Source organism: Cydia strobilella, chromosome 15 (assembly GCF_947568885.1).
Source record: "Cydia strobilella chromosome 15, ilCydStro3.1, whole genome shotgun sequence".
Classification (NCBI taxonomy): Eukaryota; Metazoa; Arthropoda; class Insecta; order Lepidoptera; family Tortricidae; genus Cydia; species Cydia strobilella.
Genome location: NC_086055.1, coordinates 3,033,244 through 3,060,852, shown reverse-complemented (window position 1 = coordinate 3,060,852; position 27,609 = coordinate 3,033,244). Strand labels below are relative to the sequence as shown.

Genomic DNA, 27,609 nt, shown 5'->3' with positions numbered 1-27,609 from the left:
CCCACCCGCTATCTTCAGTTTACCCGTGAACAAAATGCATGTAACTGCGTCGAAATATCGGGAGCTCAAAAACCATACTAAAGGTAATCACGGTCTATATCCTGGTCAAAATAAGTCTAGTGATTTATTTTAGCTACTCTATGCCTAGTTGTTATGTTAGATAACTTGTCTAAAGTTCAATTGGTTCATGTATGTGATCCACACGTGCATATTTGTGTATCGAACGAATACAACGCAATCCGGCCTTGGCCTTTAGAAGGCTTGGTCACTTTTCTTTAGTATATGAGTTATATGACATATTTCAATTCATATTTAATTCTTAAATTCTACCTTTTGTAGGTACAAATATTTAGTCGTCAATGTATCATAATAACCTATGATTCATCAACATCAACAACACAAACATTTGAGTAACATTTTCTTGCAGCTAGAGGTATTGTTACTGTGTACCCATTCAACATTGAAAGCCGTTGCTTCAGTACAATATACCGGCACAAAATCAGGAGCAATATTGAAGGACATATTGTTTGGTCAGCTCAATCAATAAGGGTGCGTTCAGTCTTTGATTATTCACGAAAATATTGAAGAGGATATTAAAAGCTAGTCAAACAAGACAAGCGTATTAGCATAATAATTATTAAAACTTTATGAGGCAAAATACGCCTGTGGCCTATTAAATCATGGGGCCGATTCTGATTAACAATTTTGTTAAGGTTTTTATTTTTGTTTTTATACGATCTTAAGTTGTGTTGGTAAGATTTGACAGCTTTTATTGATTGGGGTGAGCCAAATTCAATTAGAGAAGTCTCATTTGGCATCTCATGTGCACCAATAACTCATTTAATCAAAGAAATGATAGCGCCCGCGTCATGGCGGTAACAGTAATTTAACTGCAATAACCATCCGAATTTCACCTACTTATATCAAATTAGTGTATAATTATACATTATATGAAGTTTATTAATGTACATTACATTTTACAGTTTATTTATAAAGAAAATCTTAAAAAAATAATATTTAGTTACATGTAAAAAATCCGCAACGCAGGCTTCGTCAGGTGGCTACAAATGCAAATCAGCAACATGCTGCTCTGCATAATTATATATTTTAATAGGCGGTAAATGATCAGGTGATGACTAGCGTGAAAACGTATTTAACATTCACCTCTATATTTAATATAATGGAATTGACATTATATTTTTATTAAACAGCCTTTCCTCAATGTGTGGCGTGGAATGAAGTCACGTAGCAACTTTATGCAAAGAATCTCATATAACGCCATATCCGCTGTTTATTACAATTCCCCTTTTATTTGCGCCACAAAGGCCTGTGACATATGATAAAGCCACTCTAGTAGTTTAATTGCATCGTTTTGTAGGTTCTGTAACAGATTAAATCTTACTATTAGAGAATACGACTTAAAATAAAGGATGACTAACGCTAGAAAGGTTGGGGTCCGGTCCGAGGAATTTGACATTTCAGTTTTCTATAGAAATCGTCACAGATCACCCGTAATAGAATACCAATTTATTCTTTGGTAGCAAACAACTCATATCGCAACTTACTCATAAAATTACTATAAATATTGCGCTAATTAACTACTTACTAAAACGTTAAGTATTTTTAAGTAATTGTCAATACATTTCAGAGCAGGATGTCATCTCTTGGGTGATATTAATTGTATTTAAACTAACAAATACAACAGCTTAATCAAAATCGTTAATTTTTAAAACAAACTCAAAAATCACGAAAAAATCTTTAGACGTCATTTTCTCAAAAGGGTGCTTATCTGGGTTAACACATTATTACTTATCAGCATCCATATATAAAAGCAAGCATTTTTAAAGTATTTTTTTATATTTCTAAATTATGTAGCTAATACGATACCAAATATATTTCACATCCACCTCGTACAATAGAAGCTTATTTAATCGTACTTTTCAACTCATTCCGAAAACAATCCGGCTGGTGTGTATGTTACAAAATGTATGTAGGACTTGATAATTCCAGAACAAAGAAGCGAGGCTCTGTTTTGGTTTTAAATCCCGCGTCTTTGTGTGTTTTTCCGAGCGTAAATCATTAAGAAGCCCTTTTGTTCTGTAAAAAGACCGTTATTTTGCATACGCATGTATTTTGGGCATAAAATTGAATTGATTCGAAATTATAATGGGGCAGAAAAGTTGAACATAGGAAGACTGTACCTTCTTGCAATAAATTTACTTTTTTTTCGATCTATTTTCCTTTTCCAATCACAACACTTTTTATCGGGTCTCTCCTACTTATAGTTGTGCCGTTCTCGGGAACGTTCTCCGTTTTGTATGGGGAATGTTCTAGCGCGAGAACATTCCCCATTGTAAACGTAGAACGTTCCCGAGAATGGTACAATTATACTCCTGCTAAAGTATAGAGTAACCAAAGGGCCTTACGCAAAACTCGGCCTCAGTAGTCTGGTCTTCGCAGGTCTTGACGTTCATCGTAAGAGTGCAAACTGAGTGAAAGCTCGACTAGCGTCGACCAGCAAGGCGTCCGTCGCAGTGACCATACGTATTAAACAAATGGAAATATATGCGAGCGGCCTCAGTAGACGCGCTGCTGAAATCTCTTGGACACCCGACACACAGCACGCCCCACCGAACACACGCTGGTCTCTCGCTACTGAGACCGTATAATTAGGCTTAGTTAGCTTTTAATTTAAGACCATTGAGTTATCTTATATCTCTGTCCTCTTGCAACGGAAGCACTTTCGGCTGGAACTGATAGATTTATAATAATTGGGGGTATTACTGCAATGTTCTGCCACCAGAGTGAACCACTAGCCCGTTAAGTAAACCATAGAGTAACTTATACATACGGTTCCTTTTACAGTTTGTTTACAGGCGGTTTGTTTACAGAGAACCTACCGGGAAACGCGAATCCGAAATTTCGCTATCTGCCTCTTTATCGCTCGAATATGCAAGAGTGACAGAAATGTTAGATAACGAAATTTCGATTTTCTTGTTTTGCGATAGACCCCCAGATTGTGGTAGTAGCGCCCCCTGCGCAGAGTTTGGCGTAATATTCCCTATTGATAACTTAACTATTACATCATATGCTTAAAATTATTCTTGTTGGCTATTCAATTGGATTCGATCCTTATTTTCCTACAAATAATAATATTATCTGCTCGACCTAATAAAAGTTAATCGAAAGCTTAAGTACCTACGCAAGAAGAAATTTAATGAATTCGTTCAGGTAGTAAGTAGTTTTATTTAAAAACTATTGTATTAAAACGAGTGTGTATTTAATACAGCAAATTAAACATAAGCAATAAGTAAACTAAAACAAACTAATCAACTTGACAGATAATAAATTACCTAAGTTTCAGTTTCCAAATTAATAATGAAAATCTCATCTAGTTCCACAAAGCTAAATTTTTAAAAGTTTCTTTTACGTCAACTCTTGTAGACTGGCACGGCTTATCTTGAGGCATCATCTGATAAAGTTTACTTAAAAAGGAACTGAAAAAGTTGGAAGGTAACCCTTTAAATAAGTCAAGCGAAATGTACTGGTGATAAAAATGGTTTATGTACTGATACCGTTTTTATCAAGAATTAAATAAGTTTTTTCATCATTTTTTTTTTTTATAAAACACAATATTTCTAGTAATAACAAAATAGGTTGTTACTAACACAAAAATTGGGAATCGCAAACTATCACAGATCGGTTTGTAAAAACAAAATCCGTTCTAGGATATATGTATGAAGATTTATGTATTTATCAATTAAGTTCAGTTATTTTTCTAATGACTCAATGATTTTAGCTTTTATTTTTTCTCAGTGCAGTTCCTAATATGTTCACCTTTGAGCACCATCATTAGATCAGCTAGATGTTATCATAATAACTATTAACTATTGCTTTTGTAACTGGGCTTTCATACTATCATGTCAGGACCTTCAAGATCTAACTAACCCATACAAGTTACGGCCCCAGGTATATTAATAGATGGGCAAATTTCTACAATGTTAAACAGAAATGGAATGGAGGAATGTAACTCAGGCATGTTTTTCCTCCATCCGGCAGTGCACATCCCCCACATTTTACTTTCCCGTCCCGCCCCCGAGTCCCAAAAGCGATCATGTCTCTTTTACGTATTCTGACACAGATTAAATAATACCTAGTGAACGTAAGTAAGCTAAAATTGTAATAAAATCCACAAAATCTTTATAAAGTTTGATTTCAAAAATCTTAACAGATAGATATTACATTGTTGCAGGCTGCATTGCTTAGGGCAACTGCAATCATTGGGCTTATTTCTTTTTCGATTGATGATAGAAATGCTCTAAACTCTAATTAACAACTAAGACATTATACTTAAGTAGAAAAATTAATTAACTAATGTAAAAATACCTAGTAGAAAGTTTGGTAACCGACAACTGACTAATTCCAGTTCGTTCGAAAGTGGCGTATCTATATTTAGCGTTGCAATTTCGTTACCACCAGAGGCTTCTCTTAGAGATATCGTTAAAAGTAATCTGTTTTGTTCCCTAGCTTCATTATTGTAACTTTTCTTATTTGTTACCTTTAAAGATTTAGGGAGATTTTAAACACGATGGTGGATGTTGTGCTTTTAAATTAATTGCTGAAAATATAATAATATTATAAAAGTATATTAAACTTTTGATACATGTGTCCATGGGATTTGTTTGGCAGTGTAGCGGGAATAATACACGTAGATACATACGCACATACATATATGTCTATCATCATACATGACAGAATTGGCGACCAACCACTTTACCAGTCAGATCTGACGCACACATTAGATACGTACGAGTATTTACAACAACCTTGTTAAATATAGCAACAAAATATGAACTGCGATGCCGATATTATTTTTTTACAAAGGAACGTGTATTCAATAAATTATTTAATAAATACATGAACAAAAGGGGATGTAAATTTACGTCGCTGTTTAATATAACAAAGTGGATTTTTGCAATTATAATTTAACCGCTGACGTATATTTCATAAAAAAACTACATAATATTATTCGAGTCAACAAAAAGGTCGAAAACATAAATCCACGAACATTTGAAAAAACATCAGCGAATTAATGCATTTTAAACCTTTACTTGACTGAATTATATTGTGTAAATATATTTAAATATGCAGCTTTCACATAAACATGAAATTAAATCAAATAGTTTTTAATTTTTCTGAGTTTTAAACTGAAATAAACACAAATTATAATATTTTCTATGAAAATATTTAATTTGTTCTTAGAGTTTCTGAGTTTTGTTAAATAATGTTACGCTTACTTTTGAATTTGAGGAGAAAATGTACTTAGGCAAATTATTTTCTTTAGTTTGATTTTCACCTACCAAAATTTTTACTAAATAATGTATGACTAATAAATTTTATGTTCTAGAGATTGAATTTATACGGTGAATTTCGGATGGCGTCTGCAGCTGTGTTACTGCTGCGGCATTGACGCGGGCGCTGTATCCGTCAATGTCCTTGATAAAATGAGTGACGGATTGAACGGATGCAGCGTCCGCCTATTTGTTAGGTCAGAATTTTAACTAGCTTTCATTTTTTACTACCCTTTTTTTCTACCTGGATATTAAGCGCACGGCTCACTTAAAGTTAAAAACCGGTCAAGTACTAGTCGGACTCGCGTACTGAGGGTTCCGTACTTTTTAGTATTTGTTGTTATAGCGGCAACAGAAATACATCATCTGTGAAAATTTTAACTGTCTAGCTATCACGATTCATGAGATACAGCCTGGTGACAGACATACGGACAGACGGACAGAAGGACCAGACAGCAGTCTTAGTAATACCCGTCCCGTATTTACCCTTTGGGTACGGAACCCTAAAAATTTGCAATTTTAATAAAATTAAAATTAATTCACTGTTTTTTACAATTTTGTCCCTGATTTTTGACTAGATATATGTAAAGCCAATATGATACATAAATAATTATTTCATTTCCTTATACTACAGTTCCTATGAATGAAATGTTACCTAGCAATTTGCAGCGCCAGTTACCAGGATTACAGCGAACTGTTCCGAAATTAATATTACGCCGACGTTATTTAAACGCGCCCCAGCAACTCGAGTGTGTAACTTAATTTGTGAACTGTACACATTACTAGCGTTGCGAACTACTAAGGCAGAAGAGATAACGAGAGGGAAACTATGTATGAAATGATTCTAGACTTGTATTTAGTGTTGAATTAAGTGATACCAGCTAAGGGTGAAAGGTAGCTTGAGTGGCAATAATATATAATCAGACATCGGAATATTGGGGCAAAATTTAATCACAGGTAGGGAGTTGTTCCTATATCGATAAACTCAATTAACGATGCTTCTCCCAAATACTAGTGACCGCTCCAAGGATTGTTTGAAAATTTATAATGATCACAATTCCCTTCTTTTTTAAAAGGGTTTTAGAAACTACATTCATCATTATTATAATGTAGAGTACATTGTAAATATTGCACGCCACTATTTACTAACTGTATATACGTTGGAAAGTATTTTGTACGCTAAAGTTGGACATGAATACGTCCAAACTTTCTAATTAACAACCAAAATAATACACCATACTATTATTCTGTTAATTAAAACAATGAATGCATCACAACATTGAAAACTCACTACCTGTCTACTTTAAAACTACTTGTGAATAAATTACAAGTTATGGTTGTTAATATTAAAACAGCCGACGACGCGATGCAAACTTCCGTGCCATGTTTTCCTGATTATACAATATTATAAATAGTTGTATAAGTGGTATAACTAACTGACTTAGTAACGCACCAGCCTGCAGCCATATTAACATTCTTAGGGCAAACAAATAATTTGAATAAACTTACTGTTGTAAAGTAAATAAGACGTGAACTTTGCTGTACAGGGAGCACTAGAGAGAGCTCGTTTGCCGACTTATTTAAATTGTAATTGTTTAAGCCTGGTTCGGGAATCAGGAAATATCTTTAGCCCTGTTGATATTTTGCGTGGACGTTTATGATTTACAAAAATAAGGCTTGTAGGTTTTTGAAGGATGGGATCTTAGTGTATAATTGACATTTGTATAGTACGATATAAAATAGTAGAAATTAAATTAAATATAACTAAAAAAATATCATACTAAATTGTTGCCATGTTTTTAAGCATTTTATGTCAAAAATGTGACAGTTACATAGGAAGTGGCGCCCTCAATAATTTTATACAATTTCTTTTCGGACTATATATAGTTTACAATTACATTAATTAGTATTAATTTTAGCTTACCTATATTGTTTCTGGTTCTGCGATTATTAATTTAAATAATTTACACGTCTATTTGAACATTTTTTTCAGTTGTTTGTATTAGATTACACTTCAATGACTTTTAACTAGTTAGGAAGTTCCTTTTTCATAAATTTTATAAAAATCAAAGCAAAATTGATCTCATTCACTAATGTTATTTAATAATTCGCAAGTTTGATAATTATTTACTAAGCAGAGTCATAAATATACAGGAGACCTAGACATCAAGGGATAAATACGATAAAAAGAACGACACAAAGAAAATTCATAGACAAACTTCGACTCAGCATCATTCTATTTACTTTATTTAGTACAAAAAAATATGTTTTTAAATATTTTCGCAACCATGGCTATACTTTCAATGGCGTATATTAAGCAAGCGCATTTTAAGCAAAGATCTTTTGTAGATTATTTTAGACAACATTATGAACTAGTGAACTAATCAAATTATGTTATTGCTACCGGTTCAAATAAGAAATCGACTAATAGATAGCTATTAAGGCACTCTTTTTTTGTATGTTAAACTATTTCAGTTTACGAATGCCATGGAAATTAACCCTTTTTATTCATCGAAACTAATTTGACTGCACGAATCAACCTATCCACCCTCACTATTAGTAATTTTCCGTTATTTTCAAATGGGATTTCAATCGTAACCGAACCCTCTCGGCTGCTATCCCCAATTACACTTGAGGAAATTTGCGGGAATTAACCACAATGTACAGTAAGCGCGCGTCGTTACTTAGCAGATACGGCGAAAGCTTCTCTTAATTTTCTCTACATTTACGGAATTGTGATTTCCTTTTTTTAAAGTCGGAATTTATTTTACGATTAGACCATTTTTATTTTAAAGGTTGACTGTACCTTCGCTAAAACTAGCAAAAATCCGCACAGGAGACTTTTTAATTAGTTTTAAATTAAAAACTAGTTGAACTTCCTTCTTCGCTATGAACTTAAAGTTTGTCCTGACTAAAGCTTGCATTCGGATTTAGACTGATCAGCGGCAGAAAAATAATAATAATAATATACATTTACAATATGAGAGACGGCTTTACAGCGTTCGTGGACGTGTGACCCGTCACTTGTCACCCGTCACCTGTTGACCACGAACGCTGTAAAGGGTTCGAAACGTCGGGATGTAGTATAAATTCAATATACGTGATATAATCCGTTTTCATAGTTTTATTTCATGACTCAGTATTTTAATTTTTTTAAGAATATCGCGAGGTCACAGAGCCAGTAGTTTATTTCAACTACACTGCCAATATATACATATATATTAAACAGCTTCGCGGTTTTTGGTGTACCGTACTCCCATCGAATGCGTGCTCCTAGACCAGCGGGCTTAGCACGGTAGCATTTTTATCGCCTGTCACCATGCCTGCCACGTTCTAATAAGTAGGTAAGTGCGAAAGTGACAGGCATAGTGACAGGTAATAAAAATGCAACCTTGCTGACACCGCAGCTTACCCTACTTGTAAGTGACTTACCTGCGGTTTCGCACTAACTATTTGACGTGTTCAGATTTGTTTGAATTGAGCGTAACGAGCATGCATTCACCTAAGTCTGAGCGCAGTCAGAGGACGTCCGGAACTTTCACCTCGACGGTAAGCTCCGCCTTAATTGACATTTAGGTAACGGAAACAATAACAAACTGATAGTTTACAATACCACATAGTTTACATACCACAATACCACTTTGTGGCATTTGGTGTCGAGACACTGGGGCCGTGGGGTCCAAGCGCAAAAGTTCTTTTTAAAGAACTTAGCAAAAAGCTCGTCGACGCAACCGGTGACCAGAGAGCTGGCGGCTTTCTCTCGCAGCGCATAAGTATTGCCATTCAGCGAGGGAATGCTGCCAGCATCTTTGGCACAATGCCGCGGGGGCCTTATTTAGAGGTTTTTTAATTAAGAGTAGTTTTGTTTTTTAATTTATTTATTTATTTATAAGTTGTTATTCTTAGTTACTTTTAGTTTTACTCTTAAATAAATGGATTTATTTAAATAAAATGAAGTACATAGTTACGGTAACTTATGTCGATTTTGTAGCATTTAACACAAACGAAATTTATAAACAAGTAGCAAATTATAAATTAAATAAGAGAAGAATAATTATTATCTAGCTTTTATATCTATTCTTATTGTTTTTGATTTATTTTATAAGGTATTTTAGTTTCCAATTTAGTTTTTTGCACTTCCTAATTAGTAAAATTAATATTATCATTTCTCCACTACTTAAGGTTGTCCGGAAGAGGCGCTCTTTAGCGATAAGGTCACCTGTTGTTTACCTCTGTCCTTATGTAGGGCAAACCTTGGCTCTTCGGTGATACTTGGTAATTCGGTGATACTACGTTATTGAAAAAAAAAACTTACAGCGAATTTAAGTTTTTTATACAAAACTTGTTTTTGCGCTATTTCGCTTGTTTTATATACTAGAGCTACATAAACTAATAACAGACCTAGATATACCTCATGTCATTGTACGTGCGAAGTTTCATTACAATCCAACACGTAGTTTTAAAACGAGAACGAAACTACGTTTACAATACTACCTATATATGGTGCTACTTTCTCGCACTAGTGCGTAAAGAGTACTTTTCGTGCATATGTCAAAAGTTTAAAGGGCCATTATGCACTGTAAAACGTTCGCAACTCGTGTCGATTTAAAACACTCCCTGCGGTCGTGTTTTAATTTATCGCCACTCGTTTCGAATTTCCTCTATTCCGCACTTGTTTCGTAAATAACTATTGTATGGGAAGGTGACATTCGGCCGAGCTTGCCGGGGACTCTTAAGATACTGGGTCATTATTTCACATGTCCTAAGAGGTCTTAAGAGGCTATAACTGAAAGCGCCAGAAAATTAACAGGCACTCTAGCAAAAAACCTGTCTCTAATGTGATTTAGAACAAACGTTTACATAATGACCCAGTTTGAATAGTTGGTGAAGACAAATTGCTTTTCTATGGACCAGACTAATGTAACTTACGCTGGAGGATACCACCTGCCTCTGCAATTTTTCCCGACGGCCATATTTAATTTTCAGCGTTTAATATCTTTTGATTAAACTTGTGTACCTACCGCTCGGTGGCTTCCTACTTTATAGCAAGGATATTTATCATTCTGAAATAAAAGAAAAAGTGGGATGAAATCGGAAAACTAAATGAAATGAAACGGGTCAAGTTTTTATTATGGCGCTTTTTTTGTTTTAGAATTGCAGTCATTCATCTTCGTGGTTGGAACTTATCAGTTCATTGCGTGGATTGAAGCAGATGAATTATAGTTTGAAAGAAGTTTGAATGTTTCAGAATTTTTTTAAACTGCGAAATGAGTTTTTTACGAGTAGATAGGTTATGTTCCATAGTTTTTAGAAAATATCTTGACTGATCTTTTTCCATGACACTGGACAAACAAGGAAGTAATATAGATAAACACAATGTTTAAATTCGAATACAGGAAGGAACGGTTTGATGGTTAAGGTATTGGATGGAAGATAACGTATATCTGTGTCGCGAGGTCTCTATTCAGGGCGAACTTACAGACGCAAAAATACGTTGACAAATGTTTGTAGGTACTGCGGCAAGTTGTTGCTAATTTTAATAAACATTTGTGTTCGTGTATCATAGCTAAATGAGAATGTTTTGAAGAAAATACGTTTTCTTTTAGTTATTTAGTTGTAAAAGATGAGTAAGAAAACATTTAGTTTTTTTTTACGTATTTTTGGGCCAGCCCGTAGTAACAGGTACCAACTAACAAATGAGATTCAGTCCGCCTTAACCATTCCTTGGGTAATTGTACCGTTTTTAATTTGCTTACAGTTATTGACTTGTCAATTATTGTAACCTGTCATTACCAAATTCCAAATTACAGTAGGTATCAATATTCAAAAGTAAATATCTGTCAAGAAAACCGATAAGCATAAGAAGCTTAAAAAATCATCATTAAGATTTTTAGTAGGTACAATAACGAGAGCTGAGGATGAGAATGTTTCTGTCGAACATCAATATTACAATGACAAGCAAAAATTGAATTATTTTTCCCCAAGAGTAAAGAGCCTAAATTTTCTCTTTGACTGATATTTGTATAATTATAGGTACAAACCGCGAAATGTTTTTGCCTACGCAAGACAGAGGTAAACATTCAGATTTTTAAGAAGAAGAATCTGCTTTTTTAGGGTTCCGTACCCAAAGGGTAAAAACGGGACCCTATTACTAAGACTCCGCTGTCCGTCCGTCCGTTTGTCCGTCTGTCACCAGGCTGTATCTCATGAACCGTGATAGCTAGCTAATAAGTTGTAATTTTTACAGATAATGTATTTCTATTGCCGCTATAATAACAAAATAAAACAGAATAAAATAAATATTTACGTGGGGCTCCCATACAACAAACGTGATTTTTGCCGTTTTTCGTGCGCAAGTCCGACTCGCACTTGGCTGGTTTTTTAATTAAACCAACTTAGCAACATGATTTCTCTGACATTTATCAACACCTGCAAATATAATCTTATAATTACAAATGTTACAGAAATAATTTAGAATTCGAGATCACCAAGTTAGTATAAATATTGATCGCGCAATTCAGAAATTGCGTTGCCAGTACTTCCAACCGCGCATTAGCGCAATGTCGGGAAACATTTCAAACTAATCATACAAGCGTTGCTCTTAACTTGCATACAAAATGGCGCACGGGGAATACTTACTAACTGCTCCTTCTAAACTTCAACAACAAAAAACTTTGTCAGACCCGCAACTCACAAGATCTGTTAAAGCGGTTATGATCTTAATAACAGCTGCAACTTAGAAGAAACTTCCTTTTGAGAACACGGGAAGGAATACGGGAAGCGCCATACATTTCCTATGGACGTATGATCTTTTGTGTGTGTAGCTTGTATCCGTCGCAGGATAGATGCGTTCGAGATGTGGTGCTGGCGGAGAATGCTCCGGATTTCATGGACTGAACGCCGTACAAATGCGTCTATTCTCGACGAACTTAACATTACAACGAGGCTTTCAACTGTTTGCTCCCAACGTGTACTTGGTTTCTTCGGTCATCTGAGCAGGACAGGGCCAGATAGCCTGGAAAGGCTCATAATTACTGGCCGCATGGCAAGGAAGCGTAGGGATGGACGTATGGCCACGCGTTGGGCGGACAGAATAACATCAGTGACAAACGCCACACTGCAGGCTAGCATGCACTGGGCCCAAGACAGAGCGGCCTGGAGAGCACTGGTGAAGAGTGTCCACACTCGTCACGTCCCTCAGCCATGAGGTTACGACAAAGAAGAAGAGAGAAGCTTTGTACTACTATATGACCCGTGTGGCGACGCGAGCTAGACCCACAGCCTGTAGCGGAGTAAGGATTTACTACTCGGTTCTATGTAGCTAGTGTTACACAATTTATTTTTACTTACGAAACGCCGTATCTTAGCGGCTTATTATTAGAGCGGATTTTTCTTTCAGAGTAATTGGCTTTTGCTTGTATACCAGCAGTTTTAAGAAGATAATGAGCTTGGGTTTAATTTTGACATCTTCTTTACCATTTATAATAAATGTATTTTATGTTCTTAATCGTTATCCTATGCTAATTGAGCATATTGTGGTTTTCAGAGTGGTGTATCGGCTTTAATGAAATCTGTGACTTAATGAACCAATGAATTTATCAAAACATTATATCAACCTTCAAGCTCCCCATCTTCAATGCAAATTGTATTATAGGTACGTGTAACATATATGGAGTTACGGATGTAACCAAATTATATAGCTGATTGTAATATAAGCGTATGATATGACGTAATTACGCAAATTCCACGTGTATGCCTTGTAATAACGATACCTCCATGAAATTTCAGTGGAAGATAAATATTGGTATTTTAATAATAAATAAACTAATAGACTAATTCGCATGACTGAACATAGAGATACATATAGACAGCAAAAAAATCACGTTTGTTGTATGGGAGCCCCATTAAAATATTTATATTATTCTGTTTTTAGTATTTGTTATTATAGCGGCAACAGAAATACATCATCTGTGAAAATTTCAACTGTCTAGCTATCACGGTTCATGAGATACAGCCTAGTGACAGACAGACAGACGGACAGACGGACAGACGGACGGACAGACGGACAGCGGAGTCTTAGTAATAGGGTCCCGTTTTTACCCTTTGGGTACGGAACCCTAAAAACGCAAAATTATAAAATTGTCACTTGCGTCAGTATACTTAGGGGGTATCGATAAGGTGTTTGGTTGATATAATTGATATTTTAATTAGGCGCGCGTATATTATGCTTATCTATGGAAGCTATTAACCCAAAACGACATATCGCTATGGGTTCGATTGTATTATTAAGATTTTAAAAAGCACTAACCGTATTTTTACGAGACTCAGGTTAGTAAAGCTACCAACGCCATTACATGCTGAAGCGAGGTCTCATTTTCCCACGCTGTCAACCGCTAGGGATTGACACCTGCGCTTGTGTTGTCGTAAGTTTCGATTTTCCGGTTAACAATATGTAATATTGCTACTTAACTATGGGATTAAATCGATTAGCCCAAGCTATTAACCCAAAGCGACATATCGCTTGGGGTTAATAGCTTCCATAGATGACCAAACTACGCGCGCCTAATTAAAATATCAATTATATCAACAAAACACCTTAACGATACCTCCTAAGTATACTGAGGCTGAGGGAGTATTGTAAATGCAATACTACTACTTAACTACGGGATTAAATCGATTTTTAATATGTTCTGTTAATGTCCCAAAATATTGTATTTATATATTTGTATACAACAATGTGACCCCAAGAGCTATGCAGGGTGTGTTTGCGTGTGTGTGTGTGTGTGTGTGTGTGTGTATTTTTTTCAACATGTGACCATGACCATACAACGTGAGGTCAATATGTAGGTCACTCTGAAGACTCTGAACATATTTTACTATGAGAATACCCTTGACGTCTTCCAAAAACATTAGAAGGTATAATATTGCCATAGACATAGACAGAGATGCGTGAAAGAAAAAGACTGCCCAGCAGTGAGACAAAAATAACATATGCAAACAAATGAAAAAACTAACATACACGTTTTAGCTACGCTGTAATATTATTCAGGAAAGGAGAGACGGAGTGTAGGAGTCATGATGTCAATTACACAGTGTTAAACTTGTACATATAAGAAAAAAAAATGGCTTTGTACAAAACCGTGCCAAGAACAACAAAATTTACCTAACAAAATAATATATTAAGTTCATTCAAAAAAATTCAGCATATTCAACGAATAACGTAGAAGTTTGATAAAGACAAACAGATTCAACAATAAACTACTATTTACACTTTATTACGGGAGCTTTCAACGTGCAACGAATTTAAACTGCATAAAAAGCTTTCGTGCGCGTTTAAAACAGAGAATCTCAGTAAAGAGTTGAACAAACAGACTCTTCACTCAACGGTTAAGTGATTAAGATATTCAGTACAATCATTTTAATTAGGTAAAGCTTTTGATTATTAGCTAGAGCAAAATCCAACCTGCGCGTCGCGAAGGCTCTATAATAGCCCACGTATATAGAAAGCGGTCAAGAAAATGCTTTCGTATAACCGCTTGAAATACGAATGCGTTCTAACGCACACGGTGTGACGTGCGAGCAAAGAGCACAAGAGCGTTCCATTTTCATGTTCTCACTAATCACCGCGACCTGAACGCCTCCTGTGTGCTTTCTAGTTAAGAGCCACCTACATTACGAAGAACACAGAACTCTAAACGTGGAATTGAGAAATCCAGAATCCTACAAATAGCGGAGATAAGAGGGTCGCGCAATTGTTTTAAGGGGGTCGTGAAACCTGTTGAAAAACGTTTAACTAATGAAAACACCGAAAGCAACAACAACACAACGATAATGGCGGTATTAAAGTGACGATTAGACCGTTTTGTCATATTTTCGATTCCATTTTCTATCGAGGGATTTGTAAACATAAAATATAATCGTTTAACTTTACTAGTCAGATGACTTCGGAACTTCAGCTAGCTATAAAACAACATTAAAACCAAAATAATTTGAAATGTTTGGATACACGTGTACGTACTTGTAAAGTTCACTAATCAGCCTGGATGAATTATTAATACTATTCCTAATAGACGATAGTCCCGAACAATACCTACATTCAACTTTATTAGCAAAACTTCCGTGAGACAGACATAATTATTGAATATATTAAAACGGGTCACTCACATTATTTAAAGTCGAATATTGGTTATCATATGTCACTCCATAACTTACATGCAATGTGTTCCCGTTGAAGTTCCTCGTTATGGAGCGAAACATGTCGAGCAATCTTCGACTTAAAATGCGCGAGTGACCTGTCTAAAAATGTTTAATAAAAAAAAAAAAAAAACATTTATTTCGGACCACAGAAATCTATAACAGGTTAGTCGAACATGCAGGAACTTAAAACTATGTTAGATACAATTATTACTTAACTTACTAGATATCTACAACTACTAATTAATACATAAGGTAAAAGTCCGAGTGCTCGACGCGGCACTAGTATATGGCATGGGCACTCTATGTCAAAGTGATATGGCTTAATTTCGAATGAAGAAAAATCCTCTTAGTTCGAATATAAGCCATGTCACTTTGACATAGGTATTATTTTTCCATTTCACTTTACCTGGTATTTCCGAACAAAACAAGTTAGGTAAATAATTGCCTTTTTGTGTTACCTAAACTATGTTACGTAGCTTTACGGTAATCATAATAGACAAATATTGAATTCAAAGATACAGAGAAAAACTTGATCAAATTATTTGTACCATGCCACAGAATCCACAGATATTTTATTTTAGATTGACTCAGTTATATTTTATTATTAGTTCCGTTCTTATTTTTATATTTAATTATCACGTTATTTAATATTCACGTAAATAAAACAACTTCTATATATGGCTACAACTTGAGTATGTACATAGATTTTTTACTCCCATTATTTAAAATGCTCGTTGTTCGTGTAAATAATCGGCTGGCGCGTCTAACAACATTTTTACTAACCGGCCTAGAAAGTTACAAACAAGTGTATATACGTTTCTATAGATATAATAATACTACACGCAAAGAATTCATTTATGGAATAATACTTGACTGTTCTATTGTACCATCTGTAACTCACTTTTGGGTCGACCGGCCGCGCTCGTACCACTGCACGCTTACTATTCGATTGTCTTCTGATCTATATATACTTTGTATATCGTATAATGTCAACTAAAAGTAACCTATTAATCTATTACCAAAACTGCGGTGGATTACGGTCTAAGCTGGTCGATCTTCGCCTTAATGTACTCAACTCGGCGTACGACATAATAATGTTAACCGAGACGTGGCTACAACCCGGGGTGCTCGATGCCGAGATACTGGGTAGTGATTACATAATATACCGTCGGGACCGCGACCTGTCAACTAGTCGTAAAAAGGATGGAGGTGGGGTACTCATTGGAGTTAGGAAACCCTTACAAGCTACCCGGTATACGGAATGGGAATCTACAGGTGTGGAGGACCTCTTTCTTGTGTTACATACTCCTAACCATAACTTCGTCATTTCCGTCGTCTATATCCCGCCGGCCGCCAGCAAAGATACCTACATTAACCACCTTAAATCAATCGAAAAAATACAAGACTTAACTCCTAATTGCAAAATATGTGTTGCGGGAGACTACAACTTACCTGAACTCACATGGGCTGTTGGTCAGGGTCAACTGATCGCTCAAACGACTTCTACGCCTAGTGAGGCCTGCCAATACTTGCTTAACACTATCAATCTACTTGACTTACACCAATATAACTCATTTACTAATCAAAATATGAAAACATTAGACTTACTACTTTCAAATATAGACTGTAAGCTCTCCCTTCCTGATACAACCCTTAGTAATGTTGACAGACACCACCCTCCATTCCAATTCGATATCAATATACAGCCTACTGCTCCATTGCCATCAATTAACACCCTAAAATACAATTTTTATAAAGCTAACTATACTGACATTGTAAATGAAATAAATAAGATCGACTGGACACATGAGCTAAATTTTTTGGAAACAAATGAGGCTGTTTTAAGATTTTACAATATTATATATAAAATAATCGATGACAATGTTCCCCTATGCAAAAAAAATACCGGGGCCTACCCAAAGTGGTTTTCGCATGCTCTTATAAAAACCCTAAAAAGAAAAGAAAAGGTATGGCTAAAATAGAAAACATATAAGTCCCTTAGGGATTACAGTGAATTTTCGTTGCTACGTACACGATGCAAATCGCTAATGACAAACTGTTTTCGCAACTACACAGAAAATACTGAAAACGCAATGAGGTCAAATATAAAATCATTTTGGGCTTACATATCTTCGCTAAAAAAAACAAAGTCGAACTACCCCCAGACTATGGTCCTGGAAAATAGTTCTGCGAATACCCCCAAGGACGTAAGCGAGCTCTTTTCAAAATTCTTTAGTTCCGTATTTGAGCCCAAAAGCAGTTGCACTGGGCGCGATTTAGACAACTTACCATGCTCAGAGTCGGCTCGTATTATTTCTGACATTTATATAAGCGACATTGATATCAAACGCAAGCTCCGCCATCTGGACACTAAGAAAGGGCCTGGCCCGGATAAAATTAGCCCGCAATTCTTGAAACATACTGCACCGGCAATAGTAACCCCACTTAAAATATTATTTAATAAATGTCTCCGAGAGGGTACTTACCCCGAATATTGGAAGATATCTCTCGTAACTCCCATACATAAATCTGGGTCCAAAGCCCAGGTCAATAATTATCGACCGATATCAATACAATCATGTATATCGAAACTGCTTGAGTCGCTTATACACGATATAATATTTCCGCTTGTCAGAAATAATATAATACCACAACAGCACGGCTTTATGAAGAATAAGTCTACAACTACAAATCTGCTTGTGTACTTTAACTATTTGTTTTCTTCCATGGACAAGCGCGCTCAGGTAGATGTGGTATATACGGACTTCCGAAAAGCCTTCGATAAAGTGGATCACCTGCTACTATTGCGTAAATTAGCTTTTAATGGCATCAAAGGTAATCTACTGAGATGGTTTGCTTCCTACCTAGACAATCGTACCCAAAAAATCGTTATCAATGGTTATGAATCGCAAGCATCCCACGTAGCGTCTGGGGTAATTCAGGGGTCAATTTTGGGACCGCTTCTGTACTCTTTATTTATTAACGACATTGGAAACTGTTTTTTGAATTGTAATTTTGCTATGTTCGCAGACGACCTGAAAATATATAAAACAGTAAGAAACCAGCATGACTGCACTCTCATTCAGGATGACTTAGATCGGTTCCATAATTATTGCCTAGACAATAAACTATACTTGGCCTATGATAAGTGCGTCCAAATGACTTTCACAAAAAATAAAAATAAAATAGTCTCTAGATACAACATAGGAGGGGAAACGGTCCAAAGAGTATCACAAGTAAAAGATCTTGGGGTGACATTCGACGAGAAGTTAACGTTTGACCAACATGTGTACAGAATAACGGCAAAGGCTTTTCAAATGTTAGGATTTGTTCTCAGATCAGCTAAACCTTTAAGAAAATGTTCGTCATATATGTTACTTTATAACGCTCTTGTGCGCCCTTACCTCGAGTATGCATCAGAGGTATGGAACCCACATTACGCCGTCTATATAAATGTTGTAGAGGCGGTACAGAAGCGTTTCCTTAGAGCCCTCCACTACAGACTCGAACGTACAACAATGTCATATGACAAACTACTCGACACATACAAGTTGAAGACCCTGGCGAGCAGACGCCACGCCAAAGACGCCACCATATTATACAACATATGTACAGGTCAGTACAACTGTCCGGAGCTACTTGAGGCTATTAGTTTCCGAGCTCCTAACTACAGGACACGAAATCTGTCCCTATTCGCGGTCCCGATAGCTGCCACTAACGCTGGGGTGCGAGCTCCGCTGCGTAGGATATGTAATAACTACAATAAACGCCTAGTCTCGGTTGACATATTTAATAATACTCGAGTTGAATTTAAGCACAAAGTCAGCTCGATATTACAACTTTAATTTTAAGCCTATTTATATTGTGTAATTTTGTTTCTTTTGTATATCTTGTAGTGTTCATTAGCCATAATTTATTTTTATGATAAACCTATGCTTGTGCTTATGTACTTTAGAAGTGTTAAATGTCGTTATTGTTAAGTTTAAGTATATAGTGTATGTCTGTGTATTTAGTTCCGATCACAATGCTATCCTAAAACTACTGTCGAACCTCCTAGTGGGAATTGTCTTAGGATGTAGGCTATATGTACTGTTTTAACTTTGTCTGTAAATCTTATTGGTCTGTATCTGTTTTTTTCCCCAATAAAGAAAATAAAAATAAACTCCACACTTTACTACACACACTACTAACTACACTATAGTGTACATTGTATCGATACGACATGTCATCGTTTAACAGACAGTGTAGACGACGCAATGAACTGGACCTGAAATGAATAACCTGAAACATAAAACTTGGTAATTAATATACATTCTAGATTCTAGTTTAATATTATAAAAATAATGTAGGTACACCTTACTTACCCCTGTTGTTTTCTATTCTATGTATGTGTGAATAAAGTGTGCGCGAGAGCATGCATATGTGTGCAACGAGCCTCGGCTATCGACCAATCATGGTCAGTTTCCGATACGCCGCCGAGCGATACACGCATGTCCATGCGCTCTAACACTTACCTCAAAAAGTATCCCTAGTGTTCTTATTTAGCTCCTCTCCACCTGTGGCTGCAATCGTCGGCTACACATGGTCCTTCGAACCGGATCCTGAGGAGCACAGATGACAGGACGCAAAGGAATGTTCCACACGCCTCCGCACACTACAGTTAAAACGCGGGGTGCTCTCGAAAGAGAAAAGTTGAAACATGCCACGGATACTCAGAGTGAAGTGCATTCGCATAAATCGTGCCCACGGAACTCCAAAGAAGACGAAATTATGGATCACGCAAGCCAGTTCAACGCGAAGGCGCTCAGTTTGCAGGTTAAGCCCACCGCAAAAGAGGGTAGCATCAAAACTGAAACCGAACATGGATATCACCGATCCAACTCTTCGAATAAAACTTCGACGTCTTCACTACAAGCAAAAAGAAAACAATTAGAGTTAGAGGCCGCCGAAGCTAAAGCTAGGATCGAGAAGGAGTTAATAGATAAAAAGCTAGACGCTGCACTCGCTAAGCTGGACGAGGAATATTCTCAGAAGTCCCGTTGCAGTGGAGAACAACGATCTATTTTGTCCGAAACATCTCAAAAAGTGGAACAGTGGCTCGAGAAAAGTCGCCAAGACGATCAAGACGAACGCGTTCTCGCGACCCCTTGGCAGGAATCGAACCCCGGACCGAGCTCACTTCAAAACCTAGCACAAGCAATGGAAAAACTAGCTACTACAACTCAAAGTGCTAATACTCGCCTTTTATCTCGATTAGCCACGTCTAAGGACTTACCGTTATTTTCTGGTGAATCGCTCGAGTGGATACAATTTAAAAAATCATACGAACAATCCACGAAGTTATGCAATTATAGTGATACCGAAAATATCGCGAGATTAGAGAAATGCCTACGTGGTGAAGCTAAAGAAACTGTCTCATCTTTATTTACGACCGATACCTCACCACGCGCCATCCTAGAAGCACTAGAGCTACGATTCGGAAGACCCGACCTAATCATAAATAAAATCTTAACACAATTTAAGAAATTGCAACCTTTACCGCAAGCGTATCATATCGAGTTGGTGAACTTCGCCGTCAGAGTAAAGAATTACGTGGCAGCTGCCGAGTCTATTAAACAGACCGATCATCTTCGAAGTCCTGAGTTACTAAGCACAGTTATATCAAAGTGTCCCAGTGCGCTTATCAACAAGTGGGCAGACTATATATACGAACATAGCGATACAAATAAAGCTAAATTGCAGTTATTTTCTGAGTTCCTGCACAAAGAAGCTACGAAGATCGCCGCCGCTGGTGTAACTCATATCCATTCTCAAAATGAACATAAGTTTCCAAAAAAGATGGAAGACCGAAAATTTCAGGCTCACCCCATTTTAAATACCGATAATGATACAAACGCGAAGTGCAAGTTTTGTAAAGTGTCTTATCATCCGCTGACTAATTGCAATAAATTTAAACGCGCGCTACGCAGGGATAAATGGCGCTTTGTTAAAATAAACAGAATATGTCATAAATGCCTGTTGCTAGGCCACGGGAAAGAAACCTGCCCGGCCGCATCGTGCGATATCGACAGCTGCGGGCTGCCCCACCACCGCCTCCTTCACTGGCCGTATAAACCTAACGCAGACAGCGCAGCGCCCCGCAATAGCAGCAACAACGAAGACCTAAACAATACGCCAACATTAAGTGAGACAGATGAATCTGCCAACAATAATCCCACGACCGCAATCGTAACCAATACTTTCGTGGAACCTAGTGATAGTGTTTACCTAAAGTCTGTACGAGTGAACCTTCATGGACCTAACGGCACTATTGCTACATACGCCCTTTTAGACGATGGGGCCGCAGTGAGTTTGATATCAGCTGATCTTGCTAACTGTGTCAACCTTCAAGGTCAGCCAAAGACAATAAGTATGAAATGTGCATGGAAATCTAAATTCGAGTGTAAAATTGAAACTGTGAACTTTAAAATCTCGAACTCAAATGGTGAAATGTACGATTTACGTGCGCGAAAAATGAGTGAGCTAGACTTACCAACATTGGACCTATCTAACGTGAACTTAGACTCTTACGATTATTTACGCGACCTAACAAGTGTTTTACCCCGCTGTAATATGGAACCGAAGTTATTAATCGGACAGGATTATTACCATTTAATAATGCCGTTAAAGACTGTTTATCGGGGCGATTTTGAACCTTGTGCCACATTAACAAAACTCGGTTGGTGTTTACATGGAACCTTACCTCACTTACCTGCAGCTGCACTCGGCCGACCTTTGACCGCCGATCACGCCTTGACAACCGTGCTGTATGAGCGCCCTAAGCCGGCCGCCGAAATCTGCAACGCATGCACTCCGTCCTCCATCGCCACCCCCGCGGACGTACTTACCGCGCGGCGGGAGACCCACACATGCACAGACGCAGACACACACTCATCGCCACAATGGTCAAGCGATGTACTTAGCGACAGCGCAGATAAACAACTTCATGAACTGGTTCGCCGATCGTTTGCGCTCGAATCAATAGGAGTGAACTCTAAGCCACGCGTAAATAAGGACGACATTCGTGCCGTCAACATCATTGATAACTCTGCAAAAGTAATCAACGGGAGTTATGAAGTTTGTTTACCATGGAAAAATGATGCTAAACTGCCTGACTCTTACCCAAATGCCTATAAGAGACTTCTCGCTGTGGAAAGAAGAATGCTGTCAGATGAAGGATACGCCTCTAGGTATACGGAGCCTATTAATCATTTACTTGAAAACAATTACGCCCGATTGTTATCCGACGACGAATTGTTAGCGCCATATGAGCGCGTATTTTATTTAGCCCATTTCGGAGTGGATAACAAAAACAAGAAAAAATTGAGACTTGTGCATGACGCTTCAGCCACCACTGCCGGTCGCTCCCTGAACGACTACCTACTCCAGGGCCCTGACCTACTTCAGTCTTTACTGGGCATCATGCTACGCTTTCGAGAAAAACCAATTGCAATTATGGGCGATATAAAAGAATTCTTCCTTCGCATCAAGATAACGAGAGAAGATCAGCACGCATTACGATTTTTATGGCGCGAAAACGTAAACAGCGAACTAAAAACCTACGTTATGACGTCATTGTTATTTGGAACCAATTGTTCGCCATTCATCGCACAACATATTAAAAATAAAAATGCAATGCGATTCCAAAACGAAATGCCTCAAGCCGTCGAGGCCATCCTGAAATCACATTATATGGATGACTACATCGAGAGTGTGGACAATGAGCAGTTGGCTATCAAGATGATAAAAGAAGTTTCCGAAATTCACAAACAAGGTGGTTTCGAAATAAGAAATTGGATATCTAACAAACCAGAAGTCTTAGAATGCACGCCAAAAGAAACCTTAAGTGATAAGGCAATAAGGTTCAAAACCGGATGCGACGACTTACCTGAAAGAACGCTCGGGTTACTATGGTACCCGACCAGCGACACATTCGGCTTCGATTTATCACTTAAACGCATTCCGACGGAGATAATTAACCTGCAAAGAAAACCCACGAAGCGGGAACTCCTGCGCATCTATATGTCAATATTTGACATTTTTGGCTTTCTTGCACCATTTACTGTCAAAGCAAAAATAATGCTACGAAATATCTGGAGAACGGATACTAAATGGGACGATGAGATTCCTACGAATGAATATACAGTATTTCGCAACTGGATAACGGAATTACAAACATTGAAAGATTTGCGCATTCCGAGATTTTATTTTCACGGCGAACAAGCTACGAGCGAGCGCGATAATACTAATAACGCTCACTGCAACACCTTGCGCCAGAATGAGACGACTATAGAACTCGAACTTCACATTTTTTGCGATGCAGCTCCTACCGCATACGCTGCCGTCGCTTATTGGCGTAAAATATGTAACATCAATGAAGTACAAGTTTCATTCATCGCGAGTAAGTGTCGTTCGACCCCCGTGAAGAAATACATAACTATACCTAAACTTGAGATGGAATCAGCCGTTATCGCCTGCAGACTCGCCGACACAATAGCGCGCGAACACAGGTTGACCGCCTGCACTCGGTATTTTGCATCAAATAAAAAACGATACGCGCGACTATAAAGTTTATGTCGCTAATAAACTTGGCGAAATTGATGAATTATCTCAATCCTGTGAATGGAATTATATACCTACCGACTTGAATATAGCTGACAAAGCCACAAAATTAAATACCTACGAGTTGAATAGCGACAGCGACTGGCTCCGTGGCCCTGAATTCCTGCACTCGCCGCGGGACACCTGGCCAAAGTATGACACTGCAAAACAAAAGATAAACAAAGATCAGCTGTTACAAGTAAACACGCTTTGTGAGATAAAGTATGAAGACTTACCTGTTGTTCCTGATTTCAATAAATTCTCTTCGTGGACCAGACTATGGAGATGTATGGCAAACGTTTTATTGTTTATTACGAGGTGCAGAAGACCTGGTAATGCGCAGATTGATGCCGACACGATGCAACGCGCTGAAACTGAATTATTGCGTTACTCACAGATGAAATCGTTTCCAGAAGAGATTTATGCACTGAAAAATAATAAGGCAATCGAACCAAGCAGCCGATTACGCAAGTTAACGCCAATAGGTACTAGATGATTCAGAACGCTTACCAGACCAGTGGCGCGTTTAGCGTTGCCCCCCACAGATGATGATGATTGTCCTTGACGGACAATGGGGCCGAGAATGTAGACGACGCAATGAACTGGACCTGAAATGAATAACCTGAAACATAAAACTTGGTAATTAATATACATTCTAGATTCTAGTTTAATATTATAAAAATAATGTAGGTACACCTTACTTACCCCTGTTGTTTTCTATTCTATGTATGTGTGAATAAAGTGTGCGCGAGAGCATGCATATGTGTGCAACGAGCCTCGGCTATCGACCAATCATGGTCAGTTTCCGATACGCCGCCGAGCGATACACGCATGTCCATGCGCTCTAACACTTACCTCAAAAAGTATCCCTAGTGTTCTTATTTAGCTCCTCTCCACCTGTGGCTGCAATCGTCGGCTACAGACAGTGAATTCATTATCACCGGGTGGTACCCGAAAATGTAATACGGCTACATTCTCGATTGCGCGTTAAATTTGACCAATCAAAATTATGTCAAAAGTATTATACTGCTTATTAGAACTTTAAAAATAAGTGTCAGCGAAATGCACAGCGCTCTCTCGTTACTCTCACTGCGTTATCCTCATCTTGGCACTTCGATACATTCTAAAAGTTTGGGCTCCGTACTTTTCAACACATAGGCGTATATATAAGTACACATGCAAGCAGGATATATTTTAAGAAAGCAATCGCCTTAAAATTGTAGCCCAGAAGCCAATTGTAGCGATTCAGTTTCATATGTTTAAACGGGTAACTGACGTTATTAAGCCGAGAATTGTTCAACATGTTTCGCTCCATAACGAGGAGCTTTAACGAGGCATACCAAAAAAGAGATGGCCAGTCGACCTGGACTCATTTTGTGGCAACTGGCGAGAGCATGGACAAAGCCTTGAAGAGTGTCGGAAGACAGGAAGGGCCTTTGCCCATCAACAGTGGGACAATTTTAATAACAAAACTTCCGTGAGACACAGACATATATTAAACATATTAATAACGGGTCGCTCACGTATATTAAGTCGAAAAACGCTCGACATGTTTCACTCCGGACCGGCGCAGACTGCGGGCGCGGGCTCCTCGGTACGGAGTGAAACATGTCGAGCGTTTTTCGTCTTAAAATACGTGAGTGACCCGTTATGGATATGTTTAATATACCAGTGGGACACAATGTAGGCTACAAAAAATGCTACCTATTGAATGTTGGTTTCCGAATATGGTCCCAGGATAATTCTACCGTGGCATAATTCACGAATGAGACTGTAATAAAATCAGCCCGAATGGAAATTGCCAGGACCGGATTTACTCCGATCCTTTGTGAATTATCCCTGAAGCAATGTGGGATAAACGCTCTGCATAGCATTTAGTAATGTTTAAGCTTATAATTGTGCCTGAAGTCTAGATATTTCAGAGTTACTTAACAAGATTATCATCTTCATTCCGGAGTACCTCAGACATTTCTGAATAGACACACGGTATACACCGGAGTTCCAAGAAACTTTATAAATACAAACAGTACAACGCAAACTTTGTATACAGGCAATTTTCTTCGGAATAGGTACATGTTCAATTCTTAATTAAGCGGATTAAGCTTTAGTTTTGTTTAAGTACTTCGCATGTTTATCATTTACTTTTAATATCGGCGAAGTAAAGAATAAGTACTTATATGTTCGATTAAGTATTAACCGATTTATAAATAATTAAAGAAATACGACGATACGAGATGGAGCGACAACCTGGTGAAGGTCGCGGGAATTCGGTGGATGCGAGCGGCACAGGATCGGTCTGAGTGGCGAGCCTTGGGGGAGGCCTATGTCCAGCAGTGGACGTCTATCGGCTGACATGATGATGATGATGATGAAAGAAATACGTAGTATTTATCGTACATAATAAAAATACGGAACAAGTATTTTACTATGGTTACCCAAAATATTTTCAGCTGACTGCTAGGAGCTTACACTTACATGAATGCGTATACAGACATGATGTGCGCACATATAGATATTCAAACGCTTTCCGTAGTATGTGTCAGTTAGTTTTTCAAAATTTCTAACCATTCCAGCAACAATTCGCACGGGATCAATGACGTAGCTGGCGATGATGCGTTAAATCGTAAGCACATTATTCGATCCTTCAACGTCCCGTGTCGGTCCCGTGGGGTGCTTTATAACCGAAATTCGAGGGTTATTCGTAAGGAAATTAAGGACAGGTTTGTCATTTTGAAACTAGGTTAAATATTTGATTTGCAAAAGGGCCCGATGGGATTGCAGTCCATTTCGGATTTGATAAAAACGTAAAATTCGGATAATTTGGAATTTTTAGGTAAAAGGACAGTGAGTTTCGAAGAAATCTTTATTTGTATCTAGTTAATGTGATATAGACGGAATATACCTACCGAGGCTCCCCACTGCAAAACGTAGGCTTAAGAGGAATCTCGTTCAATAAGATCTTTATAAAAATTAGGTACCTATTTTTTATATTACGTCGGTGGGAAACAAGCATACGGCCTGCCTGATGGTAACCGTAGCCTATGGACGCCTGCAACTCCAGAGGTGTTACATGCGCGTGGCCGACCCTAATACTTCGCACCCTCGTTGAGCTCCAGCAGCCTTACACTATGAGTAGGGAGGGTCTATGAGTCTATGAGTAGGGATATAATTTGGCTTGGCGGTTTTCTGTAAGGTGGAGGTGCTTCCCCACTAGTTGGGCTCTGCTCTAGATCTGATGACATCCGCTGTGCTGTGCCCTACTACGCAAAGCGAGATGACATTCACAGTGCCCATACCTCTCTTTTAGACGTAGTTTAAGGACATACCATATACTAAAATTATAGGTATTAAAGTACGTTTTCTGATGGGAAATAATATATATACACGGTGCTTGCATTTACATATAAATTTGTAGGTTTAT

At 37.7% G+C, this 27,609-nt stretch overlaps 2 protein-coding genes across 2 annotated transcripts in view; one reads left to right on the top strand and one right to left on the bottom strand.

Moving 5' to 3' along the window:
- LOC134747771 (connectin-like) overlaps positions 1 to 27,609 on the bottom strand; it is a 302,894-nt gene that overhangs the window by 237,216 nt on the left and 38,069 nt on the right. The window lies entirely within an intron of this gene.
- On the top strand, positions 20,163 to 24,155 carry LOC134747922 (uncharacterized). The gene is made up of 3 exons (XM_063682599.1): positions 20,163 to 20,835; positions 21,574 to 21,732; positions 22,306 to 24,155. The coding sequence occupies exons 1-3, from the start codon at positions 20,163 to 20,165 to the stop codon at positions 24,153 to 24,155; spliced, it is 2,682 nt and encodes an 893-aa protein (XP_063538669.1).

Excerpts from the sequence above, each read along its gene's own strand:
- LOC134747922 (XM_063682599.1), top strand. The coding sequence starts at position 20,163 with ATGACAGGACGCAAAGGAATGTTCCACACGCCTCCGCACACTACAGTT. Across the intron at positions 20,836-21,573 it reads GGACTTACCGTTATTTTCTG|GCCACGGGAAAGAAACCTGC; the intron begins GTGAATCGCTCG and ends GCCTGTTGCTAG. Across the intron at positions 21,733-22,305 it reads AAACAATACGCCAACATTAA|CTGCACTCGGCCGACCTTTG; the intron begins GTGAGACAGATG and ends ACTTACCTGCAG.